This window comes from Mytilus trossulus, chromosome 14 (assembly GCF_036588685.1).
Source record: "Mytilus trossulus isolate FHL-02 chromosome 14, PNRI_Mtr1.1.1.hap1, whole genome shotgun sequence".
Lineage (NCBI taxonomy): Eukaryota > Metazoa > Mollusca > Bivalvia > Mytilida > Mytilidae > Mytilus > Mytilus trossulus.
In genome coordinates this window covers 59,560,198-59,585,393 of record NC_086386.1, presented here as the reverse complement: position 1 = coordinate 59,585,393, position 25,196 = coordinate 59,560,198, and the positions used below count along the sequence as shown (strand labels likewise).

General features: G+C 31.5%; 1 protein-coding gene across 1 annotated transcript; it reads right to left on the bottom strand.

The window, feature by feature from the left end:
* Positions 1-2,351: 2,351 nt before the first annotated feature.
* LOC134695773 (uncharacterized) lies at positions 2,352-10,570 on the bottom strand. Its single transcript, XM_063557185.1, has 7 exons — positions 10,464-10,570; positions 8,377-8,557; positions 7,225-7,527; positions 5,706-5,837; positions 4,981-5,052; positions 2,940-2,976; positions 2,352-2,440 (listed from the first exon to the last, which is right to left on the bottom strand). The coding sequence occupies exons 1-6, from the start codon at positions 10,482-10,484 to the stop codon at positions 2,972-2,974; spliced, it is 714 nt and encodes a 237-aa protein (XP_063413255.1). The 5' UTR covers positions 10,485-10,570; the 3' UTR covers positions 2,352-2,440; positions 2,940-2,971.
* Between the last annotated feature and the right edge of the window lie 14,626 nt (positions 10,571-25,196).

Below are 25,196 nucleotides of genomic sequence, written 5' to 3'. Positions count from 1 at the left end.
AAGTAGTTGCACCGTTTGTATTCACATCTGCTTAGCAATACACGTAACATTATGATTTAAGATATCAGTTACCGAACAAATGTAAGTGACGACTAGTATTAAAAATCTAACAACAGTCTTACATTGGTTATTGATGGTATCCTCCGAGATTATACACAGACTCAATTATTTCAAATTATTCGTATATGAGTTGACGGCTCTTTACAAAATACTGCCTTAGTTATGAAATCTTTCTGCAGCTACAAAACACTAGTGAGTAATTGTACCTTTATTTGTCCATATAATTAAATAATGAAGGTCTTTTCGGAGGTTTTTATATTTTTAAGAATACCTCCAACTTGTAGATCAACTTTACGCTAGCTGTGAACAGAAGCTCTTAAAAGTCCTTATGATGTGTTGTACTTTTTATGGACCATAGAGCTAAGGATTTTTATATTACAAAACGTTCAGAACTGCGAACCAGGTTCAAAACAATTGATTGTTTATCGTCTCCGTATACATTTTAATTGTATATAGTTCGTTTTATTTAATTGAGTAGGATATGACGTATTATTATATTTTAAATATTTATTTCCTTGAGACTTTTATTTAATTATTTCCTTTGTTAGGTCATATTGATTCTTTTCGTGACTTTAAGAGAAGCCCTTATCTCTATGTGCAGAAAATAGCCAAGCAACTTTACGAGGACTAGGGCTACGGTTCCGTAGCAAAGTTGTCGCCAAATCGAAAATACATAGAGGGACTTTTTACGTACAGTTTTTTTTTTTTGTAATATATATTTCATTATTTCCATATCATTTTCAAATCTCATATACAAATAAAGATGCACAAACAAATTATTCTGCTATAAATCCTAAACATATAGTTATCATACTTGTTATAAATTATAAAATACAAAGTCAAATAACAGAATACAGAATACATCTGCATTGAGCTCTATTTCTTAATAAAATTATCAATGTTTGACCATTTTTCTTTTATTCTTTTTGCTTTATTGGTAGAGCACAAATTCATAGAGACCATGTCAACCCTATAATAATAGTTAATCCATTCAATTGCTTCAGCAACAGATGGGACTGTAAATCTAACTCTACATAAATAAACATATCTCTTCAATATCAGAATACATGTATTAAGAATATCTTTAAATAGGTGACATTTAACACCCAAGATTATACTTGATAAGGTTGGGAGAAAGCTTACATTACATACATCTTCTAACTTTTGAAAAAATTAAGCCAGAATGTTCGAACGTATCTACATTAAAAAAAGAGGTGTATGTATGTTTCTCTAGTTTCTTTACAAAAAATGCATAGTTCTGTTTCACTAATTTGTTCCTAGTAATCTGTATTGAAATGCCCTTAATGTGGGATCTTCAGTTATAAGTAAAGGAAGACTAAAAATTCCATTCTTCGGCCACAATATCTATTCCCAATTTTATTTTCCAATTCTCTTGTATGCGTGATGGGGTTTCCTTTATTTTATATAGAAAAAATGTATACAAATGTTTTGATACTTTATCAACTGTTTTTATGGCGGTAACAATTTTGTGACTGACAGTATTTAGTTTGAAAAATACTTGAGAATGAATAACATTCTTCCATTCCTTTGGAAGAGTCAAGATTCGTCCATAGAACTCTAAGAAAGTTGTTTTTATATTATATTTCTGATAAATTCATCATAATTGTAAAATTCTCCATTTTCTTTTAATGAAATTATTTATGAAAAATAAATTATTCTGTATCCAACTTTTATAAAAAGCTGTTTTTCCATCAATCATAATATTTTCATTTAAAAACAATGGTTGAGCCAAGATATCACTTGAGGCTGTGGTCAGATGTTCACACAGTGAGGCCCATGATGAACTTACAGTTTTGTTTCTGTTTGATCATTCTTAGAAGTGTAGCAAACAAGAACGTTTTCAACAATAATTCTGTGATTTATTTGTAATAATTAAACGATTGCCGGTATGATGGATATTCAGATAGTATGAAAAATAATGACACATGTGAACAGATCAAAGATTTTTAAACATACACAAACATTGGCAATGCCATTTATTTGGGCAAATAAAACAGATTATTTTCTGTTTACTATTAAATTCTATAAAGAATGAGTGCAAATTTGATACATGCTATGCGAATAAAAAGTTAATCATAATATCAATATTTTTTAAACTTCAACGTTAAGCCATCTGTCTATATGTTCTTTGTGAACCTTCGGCAGAAAAATCAGTACATAGTAGCAACACGATCAATTATAGATATTTGTAAGCCGAAACATCTTATCATTCTTCCGTCTTCAATCATATTGTCGACATATTCAACATCCATTTACAACGAAAAGTACTAGCTCCAATATCCAACTTACACACTACTTTTACGATTGGTTATTTCACAACACACGATTATGAAACTGCACACAAATAGACACGTTTCAGCTGAAAAAAAAGGCAATATTATTTGTTTTGATTGTCATATTTTAAAAATAGAAAGGAGTATTAAGAATACAACATGCAACAAGATAGGAACAATTTACATGTTGAAATAGTGAAAAAAAGAAAGGTTATACATTTCGTGAGCTGGAAGCGAATTTTTCTGTATTAACCTTTTTTAAGAACGCTCAAAGAGGGTCACAACAAAACAATTGGAAAGCTCCATGTATAATAATGAAAATGAACTTTAACATGTTTAGCAATAACAAATTATTTTTAAATTTATAAATTTATAAACGAACAGTTGTAGAAAAGTTTTTTTAATAAATCATATCAGTATTTTCATGATTTACTATTGATCTGACGATGCCGTCTTTGATAACAGATTGTTATCATTCTCCTCATAATTGCACTGGCCATTCAAAATATAACCGTTATATAATTTCTGACAAATATTAAACAGTTAACGAGGAATTGAAAAGAATGACATACAATATATACTGACCATTTCCTCATTTTTCTGACTCCCGTTATTTTTTAATCTGAAGAAGAATTTAAAATCAACTGTAATTTAGCATACGTGTAGATGTTCCTTTATACTGACTAGATAATTTGTTTGTATTTACTATAGACGTTTAAGTTAAAGGGATTACTAATATAAATTCACATACATTTTTACACGCCTATTAGCGAAAATATCTCAAAATATGTTCGATTTATATGCAACAGCAATCCTTGCGTTTTGAAAAATATTTATAGCTGTGATGGCTTGTCTCCGCTATTCATTGTTCTTAGTTAGTTTATAGTATTAAAACACGATACATTATTATCATATATCCCATCATTATCGAGAACATTATATAAAAAAGTACGGTTATTTCTCAAGTAGAATATGACCTTCAGATATATGGTTATGAAGTATGTCCAACCAGCGATTTCAATTAGATGTTGTTTTAACAAATTCTAAAGATTAATTGCAACATCTTATACAAATTAAGATGTAATTTGCATTATGGTTTTCATACTTAATATTTCTCAGAAGGTTTGTCATTTGCGTATATACGATATAAATGCAAAAAGAAATATTTCATCAACAGAAAAAGGGAAACACTTGCAACAAATTGCTCTGAAATTTTCAAATCATATCAAACTGTGCCTATTTACATGTGTCGTTACAACTAAAAACTATTTAACTTAAAATTGTCTAGAGTAAACATGTAAAGGTTAAGTCTTAAAAATGTTAAAAAAAAAGAAAAACTATGATAACCACAATAGATGAAACCCCAGCTTAGAACGCATTTCCTATTTGTATTCATTCATGTATGTTTACTACTGAAACACTTACATACAACATATGACCAATTTGAATAGTTCAAGTTAACAGTGTACAAATGAAATATCTTAGAAATGAAAAACAAGCATATAGTCTATTGTCGATTTTACGAAACAAACAAAAAACGAATTAACATATGAATCTTATATGTTGCTATATAAATGCAAGTGTTACGGCAAAACAAATATCATTTTATCATAAACAAACAGATTAATGAGAGTATATGTCAATGAGAGAACACCAAGATTACACTAACAAACAATAAATATTTATTAAATATTCCGTAACACAGTCAATTAGTTTATATACATTTTGTCAAATCTATATAATTTTCATTTTCTTGTCGGTAAGAACAAAAAAATATTGTATTTGACATACCAAAAAACTCAGCAGCACTGAAAAAAAAATCAGTACAAGATGGCATGTTAATACATTTTATAGGTATATAACTGGGATTTTATGAAGTACAAATAAAAGCATCCTGATCTCCCTTCTAAATTGAGTAAATGAATTGTTATTTCGGGCCATTTTCGTTCGGTTTTGGAAAACGGGTTTCGTTCGGTTTTGGGAAACCCGTTTCTATGTCTAAAAAAGCCCTAATCCCGTTCCGGTTAGCGAATTTAAAACAAAGCATAAAAGCTTACGATTAAATTGATGGATACACAAGTATAAACACACAATAGCTTTACTCACTTAAAGACAATAGAAAAACGCGACAGTTTTGTTACTATCAAGATGTTTCTTATATTGCCATTTAGATCAATCTGACGATGATATTTAAATGATATCTAACTTTATGCCATATGCACCTGTGCTAATACACAGCCAACACATTTCGTTATAGGGTGTCTTTTAAGATATCTTAATGGTTTTGTAATTACTAAGTTTTGACTTAATAATAGATTCGTGGTAGTTTCTATTACATTTACTATCATCTTTTTGACATATCGGGGTTTCTTGGAATGCTATATTGCATAAACAATTATGTAAATTTCTAAACTATTGAGCAATGTAAGTTTACATGTATGTTCTGTTTTATCCGTTTACTAACTATATGACGTGAAATATACACCTATTATGCTCATATTAAAGAAAGTTGAGAATAACAAAAAGAGTATGTGTGATAGAGACAACAACAAGACCAAAGAGCAGACAACAGATGCAGACTTTTAACACAGCGGGAACATCAGACACCCGTAGTTTGAATACATACCAAATTGGATCCCAACTACCATAATCAATACTACTATCAATGCATTCTGTTCTTTTTGTCGTATACACATATCTATAAATATACATTTATTGGCATAGACACTTTGATGTAAAAGTAATAAAATCACTAAAACATATAGTATGTAACATATATTTGTTTTCGAAAAAAATGGAGGTTTGTTCGAAACAAGGTACTGTTTATTTTTCACTTTTTTCATGTTTTGTATGGAATAATAGGATTTAATAATTTACAATATAAAAAAATGTGGAATGATTGTAAGTGAGACAATAAGCATAACTTCTTTTTTAAAAGGTTACATGAGATGAAAATGTGTTTTGCAAAACTTGAAACTCAAATATACATATTGTGTAACCAACACTTGTGTCAAACAATTGTTAACATTAAAAAAAAAAGAAACCAACATTAGTAAAACAAAAAAGAAAAATAACTTGATTAAGTGACTTTCATTGAAAATTTATCAAATGCATTATATTGGACATTGCTTTGATTTTTTGGGTCTTTTTTTGCTATCACAGCGGATTTCAAAAGCGAACATGCACAACATAAAAAAGTTAATCGATTTGTTCACTAAGTAAACGTTTGTTGTCCGTTTCTATAGTCTTTTGTCCACCGTTTGTTTTACTTCCATATTTGACTAACCGAATCTGGATATTTAATCCCTGAAAACTTTTATATTTTCTATATCAGAAATATTGAAATCGTACCTTTTGTACTTTCTCCAGATTCCTTCTTAACTTTTGTATCCTCGGTTTTACTTGACATCGACTCATCTATCAAAGGACACGTAAACATGTTAAAGTGTGCTGTAATATTAGCTGGATGCATACAAAGGTAGTCTGAAACAAGAACGACAATATCATTCATAACAATTTTCATATAAAAAATATGTGTTGCCCTGTGTACGAATGTAGGCATTAAACCACTATAATTTTTCTGTTCGTGGTCAAAGAATATATTAAGCAGTTAAAAATTTGAGATTTGGGGTGTTAATTTCCGAGTATTCTGTCTACTATTTTTTTTGAAATGTTATTATTTAAGCTGTCTTATCCGTTGCGTATACATTGAAATAGGTAAAACATATCGCAACAATTTATTGTTGAGAGTGAAATAAGTTTGTTCGTCAAAATGAAAGAAGGGTAGATATTAATCATCGGCAATTATTCAAAATTCAAATCATGCAAGTGCCATCTTAATATGGCTCGCAAAATAAAAGCACTGCTAAATTCTCCTGGAACAAACATATTTTCCTAGACTAATAATGGTCTATAAGCAGTTCAATGTATTTCATGTTAGATATGGTACAAACGATGGGCGAAAGATACTTCACAGCTACTTTTGCATAGATACTATTTCTGTACCAGAAATCTCTATTTGTACTTAAAATTTGAGTACTGCAGAATTTGGGTTACACCGTTACGTTTTTAGCACATTCATTTGACATTGAAAGTTTATATCTTTTTCGAATCTCTTAAAATTATGATTTTCAAACATGGAATGGTGTGGTCACTGTTGCTATTATTTCTGTACCCAAAAATTTATAGTACAAATGAAGTACTGTAAGAGACATGTACCTAAATATTACAATAATTTTAAAGTAACAAAAAAGTACTAAATTTTAAAAGTGAATTTCAAGTACTACAGATTTTTAGTACAGAAATAGTTCATATGCAAAAGTAGCAGTGTAGAGGGACAGTCAATCTCATGGATCGAAAATAAACCGACAACGCCAATGCTTACAAAGATATAGACAAACAGAACATTTAATAGTTCAGGAGACACAACATAGCAATCTAAAGACTAAGGAACACGAACCCCACCAAAATCTCGAGGTGATCCAGGTGCTGCGAAAGATTAAATAGATCCTGATCCCCCTGTGGCACCCGTCGTGTTATCCATGTTATTACAAACCCGGTAAAAAGTCGCATTCGGTAGCTCACATTCGCGAAAAGGTAAGGGGATTGTAAATAATGATATCCGATATCATCTGTGAAACGGTAAACCAAGTCGTGATGGCGTCAGTCAAATTTACAAAGGGATAATTCCAACTTCACCAGTACAAATGGTTTAATTCAATGTGACTTTAACAAAGCAACGCGTTGTAGCCAATATGAAGAGTAATTGTGTTATCAGACCTATAACAAAAGGTACGCTATACATGCACATCTATAATATACATAGAAATGTATGGTATTTACATGAATAAAAAAACTGATTTATCTTTACCTGGTGTAAGCACTTGATCTTTTCCACAATCTTTATAATAACAAGAGCAATCTTCTTTAGAAGGCACACATACACATGGTTTATTTGGCTGCAATACGAAATTATAGCCAAATCTGTAATCACAACGACAAGTTCTATCTGATGTCGTCCCTTTGTCAGTGCTTTCAATCTGACCTTCTTCATTGCAAAAAGATTTAAGAAAAACACAAGTGGCTCCATTTGAAGAACTGTATTCGAACGGCTGGTAATGATTATCATCACATGGTATACCATCAAAACTTCCTCTAACAACAGTCTTTAAACCTTATAATTATTATTTTGTAGGTATATATCATGTATATATGAAGATCATAACAAATAAAACGTATGTTAACAGTTTTTGTACAATCATGTAGTTTCATTCTTTGAAATATATTTTCATGACATTGAACATCTGCAGTTCTTGACTTGTTTTCTATGCTTGTAGTCTAATCACTTGCATTTTACAATCACGATTTATCTTAAGCCATGTCAACCATATCGAATGGCACGAAGGATTTCGGTTAAGTTTGGTCAAAGTTGGTCCATAGTATAAGAGGAGACGTTTTTCGGAAACTGATCCGGACGACGACAGACGTCTGCAGACGATGACCACTAAGTAATGGCAAAAGCTCACACTGATCTTTGGCGCAAAGTGGATAAGAATAAATATGAAATGGCTCGACTCACAAGGTGACCTCAAAGTTCTTGCAGGAACTGAAAGATTTTTTCAAAGCCAATAACAACAAATACGGAAACAAATCATGATCTTGGACATTAAAGCTTATATTTCCCTCTCCGTCTTCCAAAATTTTATAATTAAGTTTTGTAAACAGGATAACAGTCAAACCACGAAAAGAAATAACTAACAATCAAACTTTTTGCTTTCTATTGAGTTAAGAAACACGTTCTAGGTAAACGACAAAAATAAAATCTTAACTCCAAGTTCTATTAAAGACGGACGACTCCATACAACCTGACAAGAACAAACGCTCCTCTATAACAACCAACATATAAAAACAAATATATATTTTTCTATTACATGTTTTATATGTTTCAAATGTATATTGTGAACTTTAATTGTTTTTGTTGAAATTGAACCGTGTCAAAGTATTACTTAGTAGTTGCATGTACCTTCTTGTTGAATTTCATCTGTTTGGTTGCAAAATTCTAGATGTGTGTGTTTATTGATATCATGGAAACACATATACTTAGACGAGTTTTTACAGATCGCCGCTCTTAATTTCCACTGGGAAGCGCTAGGACACACATTTTCAAAACTAGAACTACGTGAGAATAGTAAACTTATTATCATCTGAAATAAATCATATATTGCAGATTAGTTTCGATCGTCAATATTGTTGCATGTGCTTTAACGTATGTACATTTATTCTGAAACGGTTAACCATTAACATAAAATACAAATATCATGTTTGATTGCCAATTAGACCATTTTTCAGCAAAGTACGTGTATGGAAGCATGTAAAGGTCAGCGTCTAAACGAAAGCATGTAGCTAAGCCCATATTGAATAGAACGCCATGACAAATTTAAATAAAATCCAATTGAGAAATGTATTATTAATTCCAAAAGAAATATTTTAAACATAGTAAGTGAGAATATTGATTACATGTCCTCGACCTCGGACAAACACGTTCTTAGTTTGAAGGTGTTACACATGTTAATGAATTTTAAGACCTTTCCTTGACATGGAACAATGGCGTAACAGCACAATTATAAACATTATGTACAACTTACAGACAAACGAAAGATACATAGTACCTAGCTTCAGACACAAAAAATCAATGTGACAATAATAGGTCGATAGCAGCCTAAACATACAGGATAAACATATAACGCGACTGACTAATAAATTCAAACAAACTTTGACAAAGACACTATCAACAACATGTTTATTGTTGATAGTACATATTGTTTATTGTATACACTTCCCCCGTACACATATAATGTGTAGGCAAGGTAACCAGAAAGAAAATTATACTGTGAGAACCTCTTGCATTGTAACTTAATCTCGGGATCCACCTGTAACAGCAACGACGTCCACAGCTTAAAATCAAGAATCAATAAAGCCAAAAGGAGTATTACACCACATAGATATATACTGTAAAGTAAAACAAAAGCTACATAATTTGAGCGACAAAGATATATTAGTATAGGACGAGATCATCTTACATAATTTGGAAATGCAGGTTTTTAAAACTTACCTTTTATAATGTGTGAAAAAATCGAGACACAATTTGACTACACCTTGCTAATTAGTGTTTTGCTCAGACAAATCTGATCAGCAGGTGCACGCTTTTGAATAGTAAAGGAGTCGAGCACTATGCGCTCAATGCGCGGATGCAGTGTGAATATTGCTGCTTAGGTGATCAAAATTTATACTTTGACAATTGAATAGTCTCAATTGTCAAATACTCTGGTATTGTGATAAAATGTATTTACTATAGAAATATATGTATAAAAACGAGTCTGATAAAGCTGATTACCGGGTCTCGTTAATCTTTTTTTAAGGATGAGATAAGCAGGAGGATCGGCTAGCCATAACACTAAGTTCAATCTAACATGTTTTCTTTAAATGCCCTAGGCCTGTAAAAAGTCAGGAGTACCGTTTCTATGTATGTTGGTGCATTTGTTTTAGCGATTCAGTGAATCTGTTATTCTGTTTTATTTCCTCTTTTAGTTGATGTATTTCCCTCAGTTTTGGTTGATGACCCAGATATGTTTCACTTAAAATCGATGTTCGAACATTGAACAGCTGTAAACTAGTATTTTATTTAATGGGACGCAGTCAGAAATTAAACGATCTAACTTTTTTTTTTTTTTTTTTAATTGTTTGAAGGAACTCAGATGCATAGGAAAAAAATAGGTCGGTTTGGAGATTTGTAATTCTGCTTGAAAATGTGTAAATAAACAATTGACACAAAGTAATGTATAGATATGTACTATGGTTTATTTTAAGAGGTTATCATATCGCTTTGCTTTTAGCTAAACTTACGTCAACATATTGAGCTTAAATATGTGTAGTATTTGTCATCAAATTGAATATTTGGTAATTTTTATATTAAAAAACAGTTGCAATGACATGATTCATTTTGAGAATCATTTAAATGACAGAATAGATATACTTTTAAAAAATTACTAAGACAAATTGTAAGGATTATTTTATATTCTAGTTCGAAAAAAAACGATATAGTTTACTTACCCTGTAGATCCAGTCTTGCATCTTTTCCAAATAAATGTTTTACTTTCGTCTATCATATAAGTACGCAAATGAGTAAACACATGGTTGCTTAGTTTAGTTGAGTCACTAGTCTGAAACGAAACAAACAACTTAAAGGGAAAACCCATTTTTAAAATTAAACATCAACTTAAGTCTATTCAAATGAACTTGTGTATGTAAAATTTTATTGTTAGTACTTGATACAGAATGTAACAAAACATGCGTACATGGATTATATAACGTTCTAGAACTTGTAAACCAGAAAAGTAATACGTTACTGTGCTATTTAATTACAGTTTATTTAAAGCATCTATTACAGAAACGTTCCAGTAAACAAACGGCTTACGTCACATGTGTCATACTGGTATAAATAGTGTGATTATTGCATCGCCAAAAATAGCTATAAGCCAAAGCGTAATGAAAAGAATTCAAAACAAAAAAAGAAAAAGAAAAATGTGCTGTGTACACATATAATTATACAAGAAAGTATTGGAACTATCAATATAACCATTTCACGTAATTTACAAGTTAAATCATAAGATTATTGTTTCATTCAAAATATTGACGATCCGAAAGCAGTGATCGTTTTGAAATATACATTTTAATTTAATTCATATTGATGGAAATTTGAAAATGATTGTTGTTGGCTAGACAACAGATGACAAACATTGTGAGCATCTGCAGGACAAGAACATATTCGATGTAGGTAAAAAAAAAAATAAGGTAACAAACAAAAAAAGAAAAAGCAGTGATTGGGAATTAACTCTTACAATAACAAAATCTTCGTCCTTACAAGGCGAGGTTGTAATGCACAATGAATGTTCGATAAAATATCCAAATTAATAAAACTACATCTTGAAATATTAACTTTATGGGTTTGGCGGAAGAAAAAAAAATATTAATAGAAAAGTGGAAAGACCTAATAATGTATAAATAATGTCATTTAAAAATACCTTATATACCATCATAATAGATACCGGGATAAACCATTTTCCAAAAATAACATATCTTGTCACACTGCTAGGAATATGACATGCAAATAAAAGTGAAACGACAGAATAATTTGTTAAGTTGGCCTTTCAACCACCATGAGACGATTTTGAGACGATATTGTTAATTGTAAGGTTGTTGATGAAATTCACAAAAGGATAAAGAAGAGAATTATGAATTTTGACCGTGAATTTGATCTCCGAAAACAAACCACTCCCACCTTTCATTGGAAAAACTTTTGTTTGTCAAATTGATTTACGTCCTACAGCATGTAGAAATATTTACAAGTCTGATGTTATAGTTTAATACCAAAACAAGACGCATAACTTGATACAGGAAATCCGGTATAAAAAGATCGCCGATTGGGGGTGAATGGTAATTTATAATTAGTTATCAAAGGTACCAGGATTATAATTTAGTACGCCAGACGCGCGTTTTGTCGACATGAGACTCTTCAGTAACGCTCATATCAAAATATTTATGAAGGCAAACAAGTACAAAATTGAAGAGCATTGAGGATCCAAAATTCCAAAAAGTTGTGCCAAGTAAGGCTAAGTTTTTTTTTTTAAATTTCCAAGTTTTGTAAACAGGAAATTATAAAAATGACCACAATATTGATATATATGTCAACACAAAAATGTTGACTACTAGGATTGTGATACCCTCGGGAACGAAAAGTCCACCAGCAGTGGCATCGACCCAGTGGTGTAAATAGTTATCATAATTTAGTATGACAGACGCGCGTTTCGTCTACATAAGACTCATCAGTTGGCTCTAAATATATGGTTTGAATATTAAAGGTGCTCGCTGTTACGTTGAATCGAAGCTAGTACCATAAGTTAATATACAGTTGATGCTATGTTTATTATATGTATTTGTATGTTATTTGAATCGAAAAAATCTTCACAAAATATTGTATCGCTAGAATAAATAATATGTAATTGCGGGCAACTCATCCTAATTGTGTTTGTCTGGTTTATAGCCTATTGAATTTGGAGTATAAACTTTAAAGTCGGAAAGGCAGGGCGAAAGATAATTAAACCATTAATATCTCGTTGTTTGCACTTAATTATTACATCGAACTGGTATAAAGCGATATCCCGTTCTCACTCGTTGCAAAACCTTTATACATATATACAATAGATATACCTGTAAGTCAAATCCGTTTTGTTAAAATATACGTATACTTTTTTACTTTTTTGGTCTTTTGGAAAATGTTTTTATCCAACGCAATCATAGGATTGAACGTAGTTTTCAATTTAGACTTGTTTATAAAAAATATATACATATAGCATGTATATAGTGTCTAAAAATAGCAACAATAAACATTCAATCTATCTAGGTGTGGATCAGTTTGTAAATAAACTGACGCAGTTACTAAATTAAATTATATAAGTGTCTAAGAATGTAACTTTAACACACTAATGAGTGTTATAAAATTAGGTGTTATATTTTATATATTATACACGCAATATTTCGCTAAACAAATTAGCTTCATCGGGCGTGTGCATCTATCTAGGTGAAATCGGATGCAGGACAAAAAATATACTAGTAGTTTGAGCTACACAAAAGTTTAACATATTGATTGATGGTCTGTATATAACAAATTTTTGCCGTTTATTGTACATAAACATTTTTTAAAAATTAAAACAAATATCATGTATACATAAACAACTCGTCTATATATCAACCCAACAATGTTAGATCTGTCGAAAGCATTTTTTTGTTTTGCCCTCGCCGGGATTTGAACCCATGCTACTGAGATATCGAGCCACCAAATCGCCTGCACTGTAGCCATCCCGCTAGGCCACACGACCACCTGGGCAAATTTACAGATCTAACATTATTGGGTTGATGTTTAGAAGATTTGTATATACATAATATCCACAGCCAAGTATCACCATCACTGCTTGTGATCAGATGGATAAATCTGTTGTAGAGTTGTCACTGGCTCAGAAGTATATACTATATATTATCCAACGCAATCATAGGTTTGAACGTATTTTTCAATTTAGACTTATGTACAGTAGTTGTCGTTTGTTTATGTAATATATACGTGTTTCTCGTTTCTCGTTTTGTTTATATAGATTAGACCGTTAGTTTTCCCGTTTGAATGGTTTTACACTAGTAATTTTGGGGCCCTTTATAGCTTGTTGTTCGGTGTGAGCCAAGGCTCCGTGTTGAAGGCCGTACTTTAACCTATAATGGTTTAATTTTTAAATTGTTATTTGGATGGAGAGTTGTCTCATTGGCACTCACACCACATCTTCCTATATCTATTATATCTTCAACTCGTCTAAACATCACCCCAAAATTAACAAAGTTAGATCTGTTTGCTTTCACAAATTTGTATATATACATTAAAATATTAAAATTCGCAGACTTAATTTTGCAGAATAAATTATTTCAATCTCACAGAAAGTATCATACACATACATATATGTCGAAAACCCATTGGTAGACTACGGCTGTTGTCTGCTCTTTTGTCAGGTTGTTGTGGCTTTGACATATTCCCCATTTATTATTATATTTACATAGTGAATGGATCCTAAAAAAAAAAAAACAATCTTCAGAGATATACCAGACTGAGAACCGTTCTTTGCAGTAGATTATTTTAAAACATGTTAAACGCATTTCCCACACAATATAGCATTGCATAAAATGTTGACATTCATTTCCTCTAAATATTGAACACGCACAATACGTGCGGTATCCATCTCTAGGCAAGGGATTTAATTGAAATTTACATGAATACGGATCTAATGAGGTCGAAGTATTCACTTGCAAGTGAGTCATTCATCATCAATGTGACAATGTCTGAGCGTATTTGGACAGCATTGAACAATAGTGGCTGCTAAAAGCAATATATTATTTCACTTTGATTCATTAATAATTGAACAAATCAAATCATTCTTTATATTCATTCTCGTAGTTAATACCACATGTAGCAGTTTAACTAATACAATAGAACAATAAATCAATTAAACAATTGAATAACAGTTGGAGAGTTGGAGATAACCATTGAACTTTATGCGGATATAGACAAGCTGTCTACTGCGAGAGATTTGACAAATGCATAATTGTTTTTTTTTTAGAATTACATTTGATTTGTTTTAAATCAAACTATTACTCATATTTAAGACTGTTGCATCTGTAACATATAACTAAATATTCAATTAATCAAAATTAAATGATAGCTTTTTTCGCAAATGTTGATTATTTTACACCAGAAAATAGTACATGAAAATGTAGCATGCAGTAGAACATTGCATTTTCAATTTTCAGACATAAATCCTTCCGGGGAAAAATCCGTTTTGGAATATAAAAAATAATATTTCCTGGTATATATAATCATTGTGGTATTAATCAATTAGTATACCTTCAATATAAAACTGGTATCAACAGAATGCTTACATTGCAGATTTTTGTGCTTGCTATGATTTGTTCAAAAGTTTTTTCAGGGCATACAATGTGTTCAACAAAAAAAAGGTAGGATCAAGTTTACGTCTCAAACAAACACTGTATACATATACTGACCTGTTATAATGAACGATTTTTGTTTGTGTAGAAAACTTTTAAACGCAGGATTAACTTGAGTGAAGAAATGTAGTGAATTTTATTTGCTTCCGGCAGAAAATTAAACCAATGTCAAAGTGGGACGTCCGTTGTGCAGTGCGAAATATAATAATACGCGGCTACGTCCAATTGGAACTTTTCAATTCGCGTAAAAGAATACACTTTTTGATGGGTGTTTTGATGGCTAGTTGCAAGGTACGACTGCAGCTGATTCGTTTTTTTCGGTTTTAGTTTGTTATCCAGATTTGTTTGCTTGCCATCTGTTTTAATATGTTACTCGGATTTGGTTATTTGCAATCGATTTATGACATTTAAACAGTGGTATACTACGGCTGACTTTATCTAATGAAACTGAGAATGGAAATCGGGAATGTGTCAAAGAGACAACAACCCGTCCATAGAAGAAAACATACATTCCATATGTTTTTCAGTATTTCATGGCTTTCAGCCATGTAATTTTACCTTGCAGAAAACACCTATTTTATAAAGTAACAACATAATTTCTCATCATGAATATACAGTAAATATTCACTACTGGGCGTTAACACGTGTAGCAAGCAACAGTCAATAATGTATAACTTCTATAGTAAATTATCTTATAAAACAATTCAATGTAATAAACCACTACTTGTACCATCATGAACATGTATCAATGGCTGAATATTTCATTCATCAACGTGATATTTAGCGTTAGCAATATACAGATAATACCGATCTTTACCAATGTCAAGATCAAAGTGACGTGTATATTTTGCATACATAAAAATCGAAACAATACTAGTGACATTACATTGTATAAATATGGGTTTGGTAAAAACTTTGCTGATATCGATGACATGACGTCGTACAAACCAATGGTGTAATGATGCCTTTATTATCGTAAATGATATCGACATCATTTAGAATGGCTGGTACAGAATAATTGCCGTTGACCACATTTCCCATACAATATATCTGTATTTACTACAAATGAAACTGAGAATGGAATTTGGGAATATGTAAAAAGACAACAACCCGATCAAAGGGCAGAAAACAGTCCATAGTACTAGTTCTGAATCAGTAAAAATGGAAATCAAACTAAACTCAAAAAACATATAAATGAACAAAAATAAAAAATAAACTCATACAAGACATACAAAGGCACAAACATTTTAATTCCAAATGAACGTTAGCTTTATTTAAGGTAGATTGATGGTATACCGCCATCTTGGATTGTACAATCACAGTACAAAATCGGTCTAGTTAAATGCTTAAATCTGCAAATTTGGAGACAGATTTGCAATTCAATGGTTAGAATGTTTTTCTATTTAGAGAAAACTTGTTAAATAATTGTACAATACAAAAATATTTTAACAAAAATCAATTTGTTTGGTTTTAAAATCAATTTTTTTCAAATGAGCCATTTCTGGGGAGATAACTCTTTTAGTACAAAATTTATACTGGTCTAATAGGGATTTTTTTTATTTTTACTTGTAGCAAGAAAACAAAATCGGTGACACCATGTTTTCTTTTTATTTTCTTAAAACATATTATAAAACCTTTCTTCTCACAATTTATTTCAAACTTCTGTCTCATAGAATTTTTTTAATGCACACTAATGTGTATTTTCATGAACAAACTAACCAATTTTTTGCAATTTTCAACGACTCATAGCTTCAAAAATAGCACGGTGACCCATACTTTTTATTAGGTTTTTGAAAAGAGCATAGTAAAATCTTCATTTTGGCAAATTATAAAAAAATTCTATCTCAAAAAATATATACTTGTCATCTACCTTAAGCCTGATAAAACGTATACAATTGTGTAAACACGTATTGACATTGAATCAGAATGGCAATTAAATTCAGTACATCATGCATCGCGTTTTTTGGCAATGATGCACAAGTAATCTTTAGGTTAGTTGAAAAGAACAAAATAGAAAATATCATACGGAAGCCGGATGTGGCCCATTTTGCGTTTATCGCGATTTTGTGGTTATCGTCTTTGCAAATTCAAAGGCAGAACATATTAAAAAATAAAGGAAAATTATTCACACTAAGCTTTTATAAACAAGGCCAATGATCTGTTAAATTTCCGTTCGAAATGATTAATGATGAAAAATCTATTTTATCTTTTAAAGAACATTGTTTTTGGGAAAAACAATATATTATATGGAAAACTTCTGTTGCCGAAATTTCGAAGAGAAGAATGGGAAATGCTTTGGTGAGTATATATGAATCAACACTGTGCAAATACTGATTTAATTTCAAGTCAAAAACATAAATTGATATTGAGTATGGAATTAAAGCGGAACAGTAATCTTGTGGATCCTGTATGGTGAATTTGCTGTCGGGTGCAGTGAACATGAATAATTATGTATTATTGATATGACTCCGGATATATATAAATATATATATGTCGTGTACAAGTTGCGTTTTCGTACAGGTTATAACATGTACAAAAATATGTTACATGTTATAACTTGTATAATGCATAAATAGAAGTTATAACATGTACAAAAGTACCTCATACATGTTATAACCTGTACAAAATATTGCTTAAAAATGGTTCTAACTTGTACAAAATTTAAGATAAATCTTAAAGAAGTAAAACACACATTTAAATTCACCAATGCATAAAGAACAACAACAATAAATAGGCCATAACGTGTCTCTTTCTGTAGAGGACAATGATCACTTAGTTACAGAAATATATGTTTCATGACTTATGTTTGCTAAATGTGTTTTCATGTGATTGAATGTTTTATGTAGTCCATCATGGCTTAAATAAGTGTGACACTATTTACTAAAAGCTTGCACGTCCTCAATGACAATTACATAAGATACTAGTACATGTAACTAAATTCTTCCCAAAATTTTAAGAACGATGCCTAATAATATTGGGTAATACTCCTCCCTCTCGTTTTATAGCATGCAAAGACTAAACCAATGTCTTATATGATTACTCTGTAAAATCAAGAGAGAGCTGAAATAGTTTTCATTGCACCACGTTTCATTATAAATATCTTTGGATCTACTCTACAACATTTTTGGCCTTCAGCATGACTTGTGTAAATTTATAACTCAATTTTTATTTTATAAACTATGAGATTATTTTATTAGGCGAATGTCATTTTTATGTTTTAAATATATATCCTCTACTTTGAAAGCATGTATTTGTGTCCTTTAGATGTTGTCTGCTCCTTGGGCGGGTTGTTATCTTTTAGACACATACCCTATTTCCATTCCCAATTTTATTTGTAGACACATCTGTCCTGGCTATCCTCTTTTGTCTTTTAGTGTCAACTAGAATGAAAGTAGTTTACTATTGCCTTCAAAGTGGACACTCACATTTACAATTCATCAAATAAAGATATGTTTATAGATAGTCATAAGGGAATCATAAGACACGTCCTAAGATATACATGTATCTTATGACAAGTCTTAAGAATGCTTCGTAATACCGACCCTGGACATTAACTGTATCAAAAAAGGACAAAACACACTAACATGAAGGAATAATATTTTTGCATCATACAAGTTATAACATGTACAATATTTTTGTACATGTTATAACCTGTACAAAATCGCAACTTGTACACGACATACAGTGGAGATCAGTTCTAACCTCTCATAAATTCTGTCAGAATCTGTCAGGAGAACTGTTCTAGAACAGTATGTAGAACTGTCAGCCTGACACCTTTTAGTCAGTTCTAGGTTAGAACTGTTCTAGCTAGAACTGATTTGGTCAGTTCTACCTAGAACTGATTTAGACAGTTCTAGCTAGAACTGATCCTGACAGTTCTATCCTAGAACAGTTTTAGACAGTTCTAGCTAGAACTGACCAAATCTTTGGTCAGTTCTACTTCTAGAACAGTTCTACGGTTAGAATTGATTTCAAATTCTACTGCTAGAATTGATTTATAAATTCTACGGCTAGAATTGATTTATAAATTCTACGGCCAGAATTGATTTATAAATTCTACGGCTAGAATTGATTTGGTTAAAATTTAAGAACTCTTTGTCTAAATATAAAGGCTTCGGCAAAATAGCGATTAATATTATAAAGAGTTTTGCTATTTTGCCGGTTTTAACCCCGCCATATTCTGCATGTATGTGACTGTTCCAAGTCAGGAGCCTGTTATTCAGTGATTTTCTTTTGTTGATGTGTTACATAAATTATTTTTTTTTTTTCATTTTTTGAACATAAATTAAGCCGTTAATATTAGGAGGGGGGCATTATTATTTCATTTATTTTATATTTGTCATTCGGGGAGTCAAGATGACTCATTTTTTTCATAACAAAATTATCTGACCTTAATGTAATACGTGATTCCGGCCCAAACCAATAGGGACGGATCCAGCAGTTTAAAAAAAGGGGGGGGGGGGTCTAACTAAAATTTATTGTCCTCATTCAAATGCATTGATCGTCCATAAAAAGGGTGCTGTACAGTAATTTAGTTATAATTTTAGGTCAAGAGGGACTGTAATAAATACAAGTTATAGCAATATTGGAAAACAATGACCTCAAAATTTTGTGCGCATGAATTTATAGTTCCAGCATGACCTCTTTTTATTCAAAGTATTGAATCGTAAACAAATATCAGTAGTTTTCATACTTCAGACTGAGTCGTGTAATAAAATCTTTTGACCGCATCAATCTTAACTGACCGTTATTGCTCTTTCTTTCTGCAAATCTATATAGCTGTACAGCAATTCAGTTATAATTTTAGGTCAAGAGGGACTTTAATATACAAGTTACAGCAATATTGGAAAACAATGACCTAAAAATTTTGTTCGCATGAATTTATAGTGCCAGCATGTCCTCTTTTTATTCAAAGTTTTGAATCGTAAACAAATATCAGTAGTTTTCATACTTCAGACTGAGTCGTGTAATAAAATCTTTTGACCGCATCAATCTAAACTGACCTTATTTGCTCTTTCTTTCTGCAAATCTATATAGCTGTACAGTAATTCAGTTATAATTTTAGGTCAAGAGGGACTGCAATATATACAAGTTATAGCAATATTGGATAACAATGACCTCAAAATTTTGTTCGCATGAATTTAAAGTGCCAGCATGTCCTCTTTTTATTCAAAGTATTGAATCGTAAACAAATATCAGTAGTTTTCATACTTCAGACTGAGTCGTGTAATAAAATCTTTTGACTGCATCAATCTAAACTAACCTTATTTGCTCTTTCTTTCTGCAAATCTATATAGCTGTACAGTAATTCAGTTATAATTTTAGGTCAAGAGGGACTGTAATATACAAGTTACAGCAACATTGGAAAACAATGACCTAAAAATTTTGTTCGCATGAATTTATAGTGCCAGCATGTCCTCTTTTTATTCAAAGTATTGAATCATAAACAAATATCAGTAGTTTGCATACTTCAGACTGAGTCATGTAATAAAATCTTTTGACATCATCTATCTAAACTGACCTTATTTGCTCTTTCTTTCTGCAAATCTATAAAGCTGCACAGTAATTCAGTTATAGTTTTAGGTCAAGAGGGACTGTAATATACAAGTTACAGCAATATTGGAATACAATGACCTCAAAATTTTGTTCGCATGAATTTATAGTGCCAGTATATCCTCTTTTTATTCAAAGTATTGAATCGTAAACAAATATCAGTAGTTTTCATACTTCAGACTGAGTTGTATAATAAAATCTTTTGACCGCATCAACCAAAACTGACCATATTTGCTTTTTTTTATGTGAGTCTATATAGTTGCACAGTACTTAAGTTATATTTTTTTTTTACTGTAGTATATATAAATAACTGCAATATTGGAAATTGAACAAACATCAGTAGTTTTCATACCTCAGACTGACTCATGTAACAAAAATATGTGTCTGCATCAATCAAAACTGACCATATTTGACAGCATAACCAAATCTGACCATATATGACTGCATCAGCCAAAACAGATCATTTTACTTTTTTTAATGTAAAATGCGCGAAGCGGGTTTTTTAATAGTGTGCACCACATTTTTTATGTTATTTCGAATAGACAGAAAAAAATGATAAGTCATTTCTTATAATTTAATTCTAAATTCCATTTTAAACCTTGCCAAACCATGAAAAAACGTTGATGACATTACGGTCATATGACTAACTTATGTCTATGGGCGCTGATAACACAATAACGACAGAAGACCCGTTACATCCAAACTTAAATTATTAAATAATGAACCGTCACAAAAAGGGACTTTTTAAGTCAGTAGTTCATGATGGGTTTTTTTTTAAACAAAACTATTTAACCATGTTAACAGCATCATCCAACACTCACATCACTGATTCATATACTTTATTTTTAAAATGAAAAGTACATGTATGAGAAGTTCTCTTCTTCATTTGTTCTTGGAAAGGTATACTGACTATACTGTTAATATAATTTGAAGAAGGAAAATTATTGGTTTTGTTTATAGCCTTACGTCCAGTGGCAAATATTTCATTCATGTTCAGATCGAGTATATTTTTCTGACGTTCCAGACTCCCAGATATTATTCATTATCGTTATGGATAAGTTTGGCAACGAGATAATGCAAATCTGACACCTCAGTGCAAATGTACATAGTTTTCTTGCGTTTAACAACACTGTGTTCATTTATACTATGATATCCCATAATTCATCCACTGTACAATTTTCGTTTGAACATTTGTCAAAACAGAATCTTAAATCATGAATGTAAATCCAAGGCAAACAAGGTAAATTAAGATTAAATTTACTTGAATAAAATGCAGAGTTATATTTACGAAGAGACTGTTAAAAACGGGGAACGAAGAAACGTAAACAATGATGTTTCATTTGCAATCTCATAAAAATATTTCTCCGATGAGTTGGATAACCTCCTATCCGCTTCGATATTTGTACATGTAACTTTTGATCAGTAAAAAATATAGAAACATCTGCTATTATATATAGTAAAGTAATTGGAACTGATTTTTTGTTCTAAATTCTAAATTGCCCTTTCTGCAGTGACGTCATTTAGAACTGTTCTACAGTCCTGACTGATTTAGTCAGTTCTGCTGACAGTTCTACGGTTAGAACTGATTTGGTCAGTTCTACCTAGAACAGTTTTAGACAGTTCTACCCTAGAACTAATCCTGACAGTTCTACCTAGAACTGATTTAGTCAGTTCTACCTAGAACTGATCCTGACAGTTCTACCTAGAACAGTTCTAGGCTAGAACTGTTCTAGCTAGAACTATTCTAGGACAGGTTAGAACAGTTCTATGACAGAATATTCTGACAGTTCTAATGAGAGGTTAGAAGTGATCTCCACTGTATATATATCCGGAGTCATATCAATAATACATAACTATTCATGTATATTTATATGGTATGATTGCCGATGAAATAATTATTTACAATTGCTAAATGGTATATATTGAGATGTGAAGATATAGTATACTTGCCAAGAAATAAATGTTGTCTTGTTTATTTTGCTAGTCGAATACATGTATGTACACTACGAGAATAAGATACATTTGAATAATTTAAAAGTAAATAAATTAACTAAACACAAAAAAATGGTAGCAGGTCTTTAACACAGCAATAAATTAATGCATCGGCTGGAGTCGTGCTTCAGCTACATTGTAGCCTCTTAACAAAAGTGTGTACTAGTTCAGTAAAAATAGATGTCATTCTTAACACCAAAACATAAAGATGAACTAAAATTGAAAATTAAACGAGACTAACATGTTTATGTTTGAAAATGATTAAAACTCGATTAAAGTTTCAGACTATCGTTGAATTATGCGTAGGTGTTACAGAAAAGACACCAACATAAACTGCAGGCTCTCGTTTAAGCAAAGCTACAATGATAATAAATAAAAACTAGTTAAAGTGATCATATGAATATATCTGACGATAACAAAAACAAAAGTGTATTTGTAATGCTGCTTTACAAGGAAATGCCGGGAATTGAATGAATTATTTTCATAATTTAAATGAGCTTATGCAATCGTGTTCATAATTGCTTACGTCTACTACATTAAAATTTAGAATTTTCGTGGATCGTTGTCTCATTGGCAATAATATCATTCTCCGGGTCCGTATCTTTGTTATAATACATGTAACATATACATTGTAAATGTCTAACTTGAGAAATAGAGAATTATATCAAACGTTCCTACACATTGTTGTGACAATTTCACGGAAACTACGTGTACCTACCAATATTGCATTTTATTGGAAATGGAAAAAATTATATCTTGGAAAGCAATTGCTATCTACATGTAACAATCAAAATAAAGCCTCGATCACACCTTAACGGATAGCCCGAACGGACGCCTAACGGATGAAAATAAAAGTTGTCCGTTGACAAAAATGTTATCCGTTTGGAGTCCGTTGATGTACTCAGCGAATAAAACGGACGTGTATCGGATGCATTAAGGACACACACCTGATATGCAACGTAAGAGAAACGGACACGTACCAGACAGAACGGATGTCGAAAGTACACCCAACGGACGAGTACCGCATAAAACGGACACATAATGGAAGCGTACCGGATAAAACGGATGAACAAAATATACGAAAAAATCAAAGGCAACAATAATAATACAGGTCAATCGCATAAATATTCAAAATGTTTTTGTGTAACTTGTTTTGGTTTGTTCTTCAAAATTCCGCCAAAGGGCAGTGTCTGGCCTGAAAAGGAACTGCTTGATTGTGAGGATGTGCCTATACTCTAAGATCGATTATGAATAATAAGAATTCATGAACATTTAGAAATCTGACATACCAATAATTGGCATTATTGACGCGAAATTTTCAATTGGCATTTATCCGTTTCAGATCCGTTCATCATCCGTTTTATCTGATATACGTCCAGTAGAAGTCCGTTTCTCATCCGTTCAACATCAGTTTTATCCGTTAAATGTCCGGTAGAAGTCCGTTGGTGAATTTATTTTCCAGACCTCCAACGAATGTATAACGGACACGTAACGAAAACAAACCGGAAACGAAACGGATGAGTACCGTACAAAACGGACGCCTAACGGACGTTCAACGGACATTTTATCCGTTGGACGTCCGTTCAAAGTTTTGAACATGCTCAAAATTTTTCACCGGACAGAACGGACGTCGACGGATAAAACGTTCGCTTAACGGACATTCAACGGGTATGGACGGACGTCTAACGGATAAGACCGGACGTCTAACTGACATGAAGGGATTGACAAAAAGTTATCCGTTAGGCGTCCGTTCGAGCTGTCCTGTAAGGTGTGACCGAGGCTTTACGGATTCATACAAAATATACAAATACAGTTATTATTTTATAATAAAACAAATAAAAGAGCATTTCTAGTTTATATTATTGTATCTTTGTAGAATGTCAAGACGGGTTTACAACTAAGAATGGAGAACCTTGTACACCATGCGAGGAAAATAAATTTGGGAACAAATGTGCGCATACATGTCGTTGTATAGAAGATGAAAGGTGTATAATACACTCAAATATTACATATTGTTTTTTTCAAATGTCTTTTTTTCAGAGAAAACAAAACACATTATTTTGATATTAATGTCAAATGAAATTGTTTGAAATAGTTCAAAGTCATGGATTGACAGTTATTATAAATGTGTACAATGTGTTAGCACAAGACTAAAATATTTCGAACTATACTTGTACAAAATATATCACGTTTATATACCTTATATTCCTTGTCATAGAAAACAAAACAATTTGCAGTAATAGTTGATTCTTTTTTGCTTAGTTCGGAATCCAGAAAGGCTAAAAGGATATTAATAATAAAGATGTCGAAAAGACCAAAGACAGGAGTTGAAAACAAGTTTGGTTAAATGTGGACGTACTATGTATGAACTTCTATGTAATTTGTTTCGTATGTTTTAGGTGTAATAGTAGGCATGGATGCGTACCACTGCATTCTGGAATTTCGACTGAAAAACGTAGGTATAGTTTTATGTGTAATCTCATTATTATAATACATTCACAGTGGGTTTAAAGCAATACCACATACATGTACAATGTATATATTCAAGAAATCTAAAAGTATAAAACAATATACATGTTATTGATCACTTATAAACTGAACAATATCGATTCCAGGGTGAGGTCGAAAGTAGTCATGTACGCAAACTAACTAATGATTTTCTTGTCCCAGGAATAGATTACCTTAGACGTGTTTGGCAAA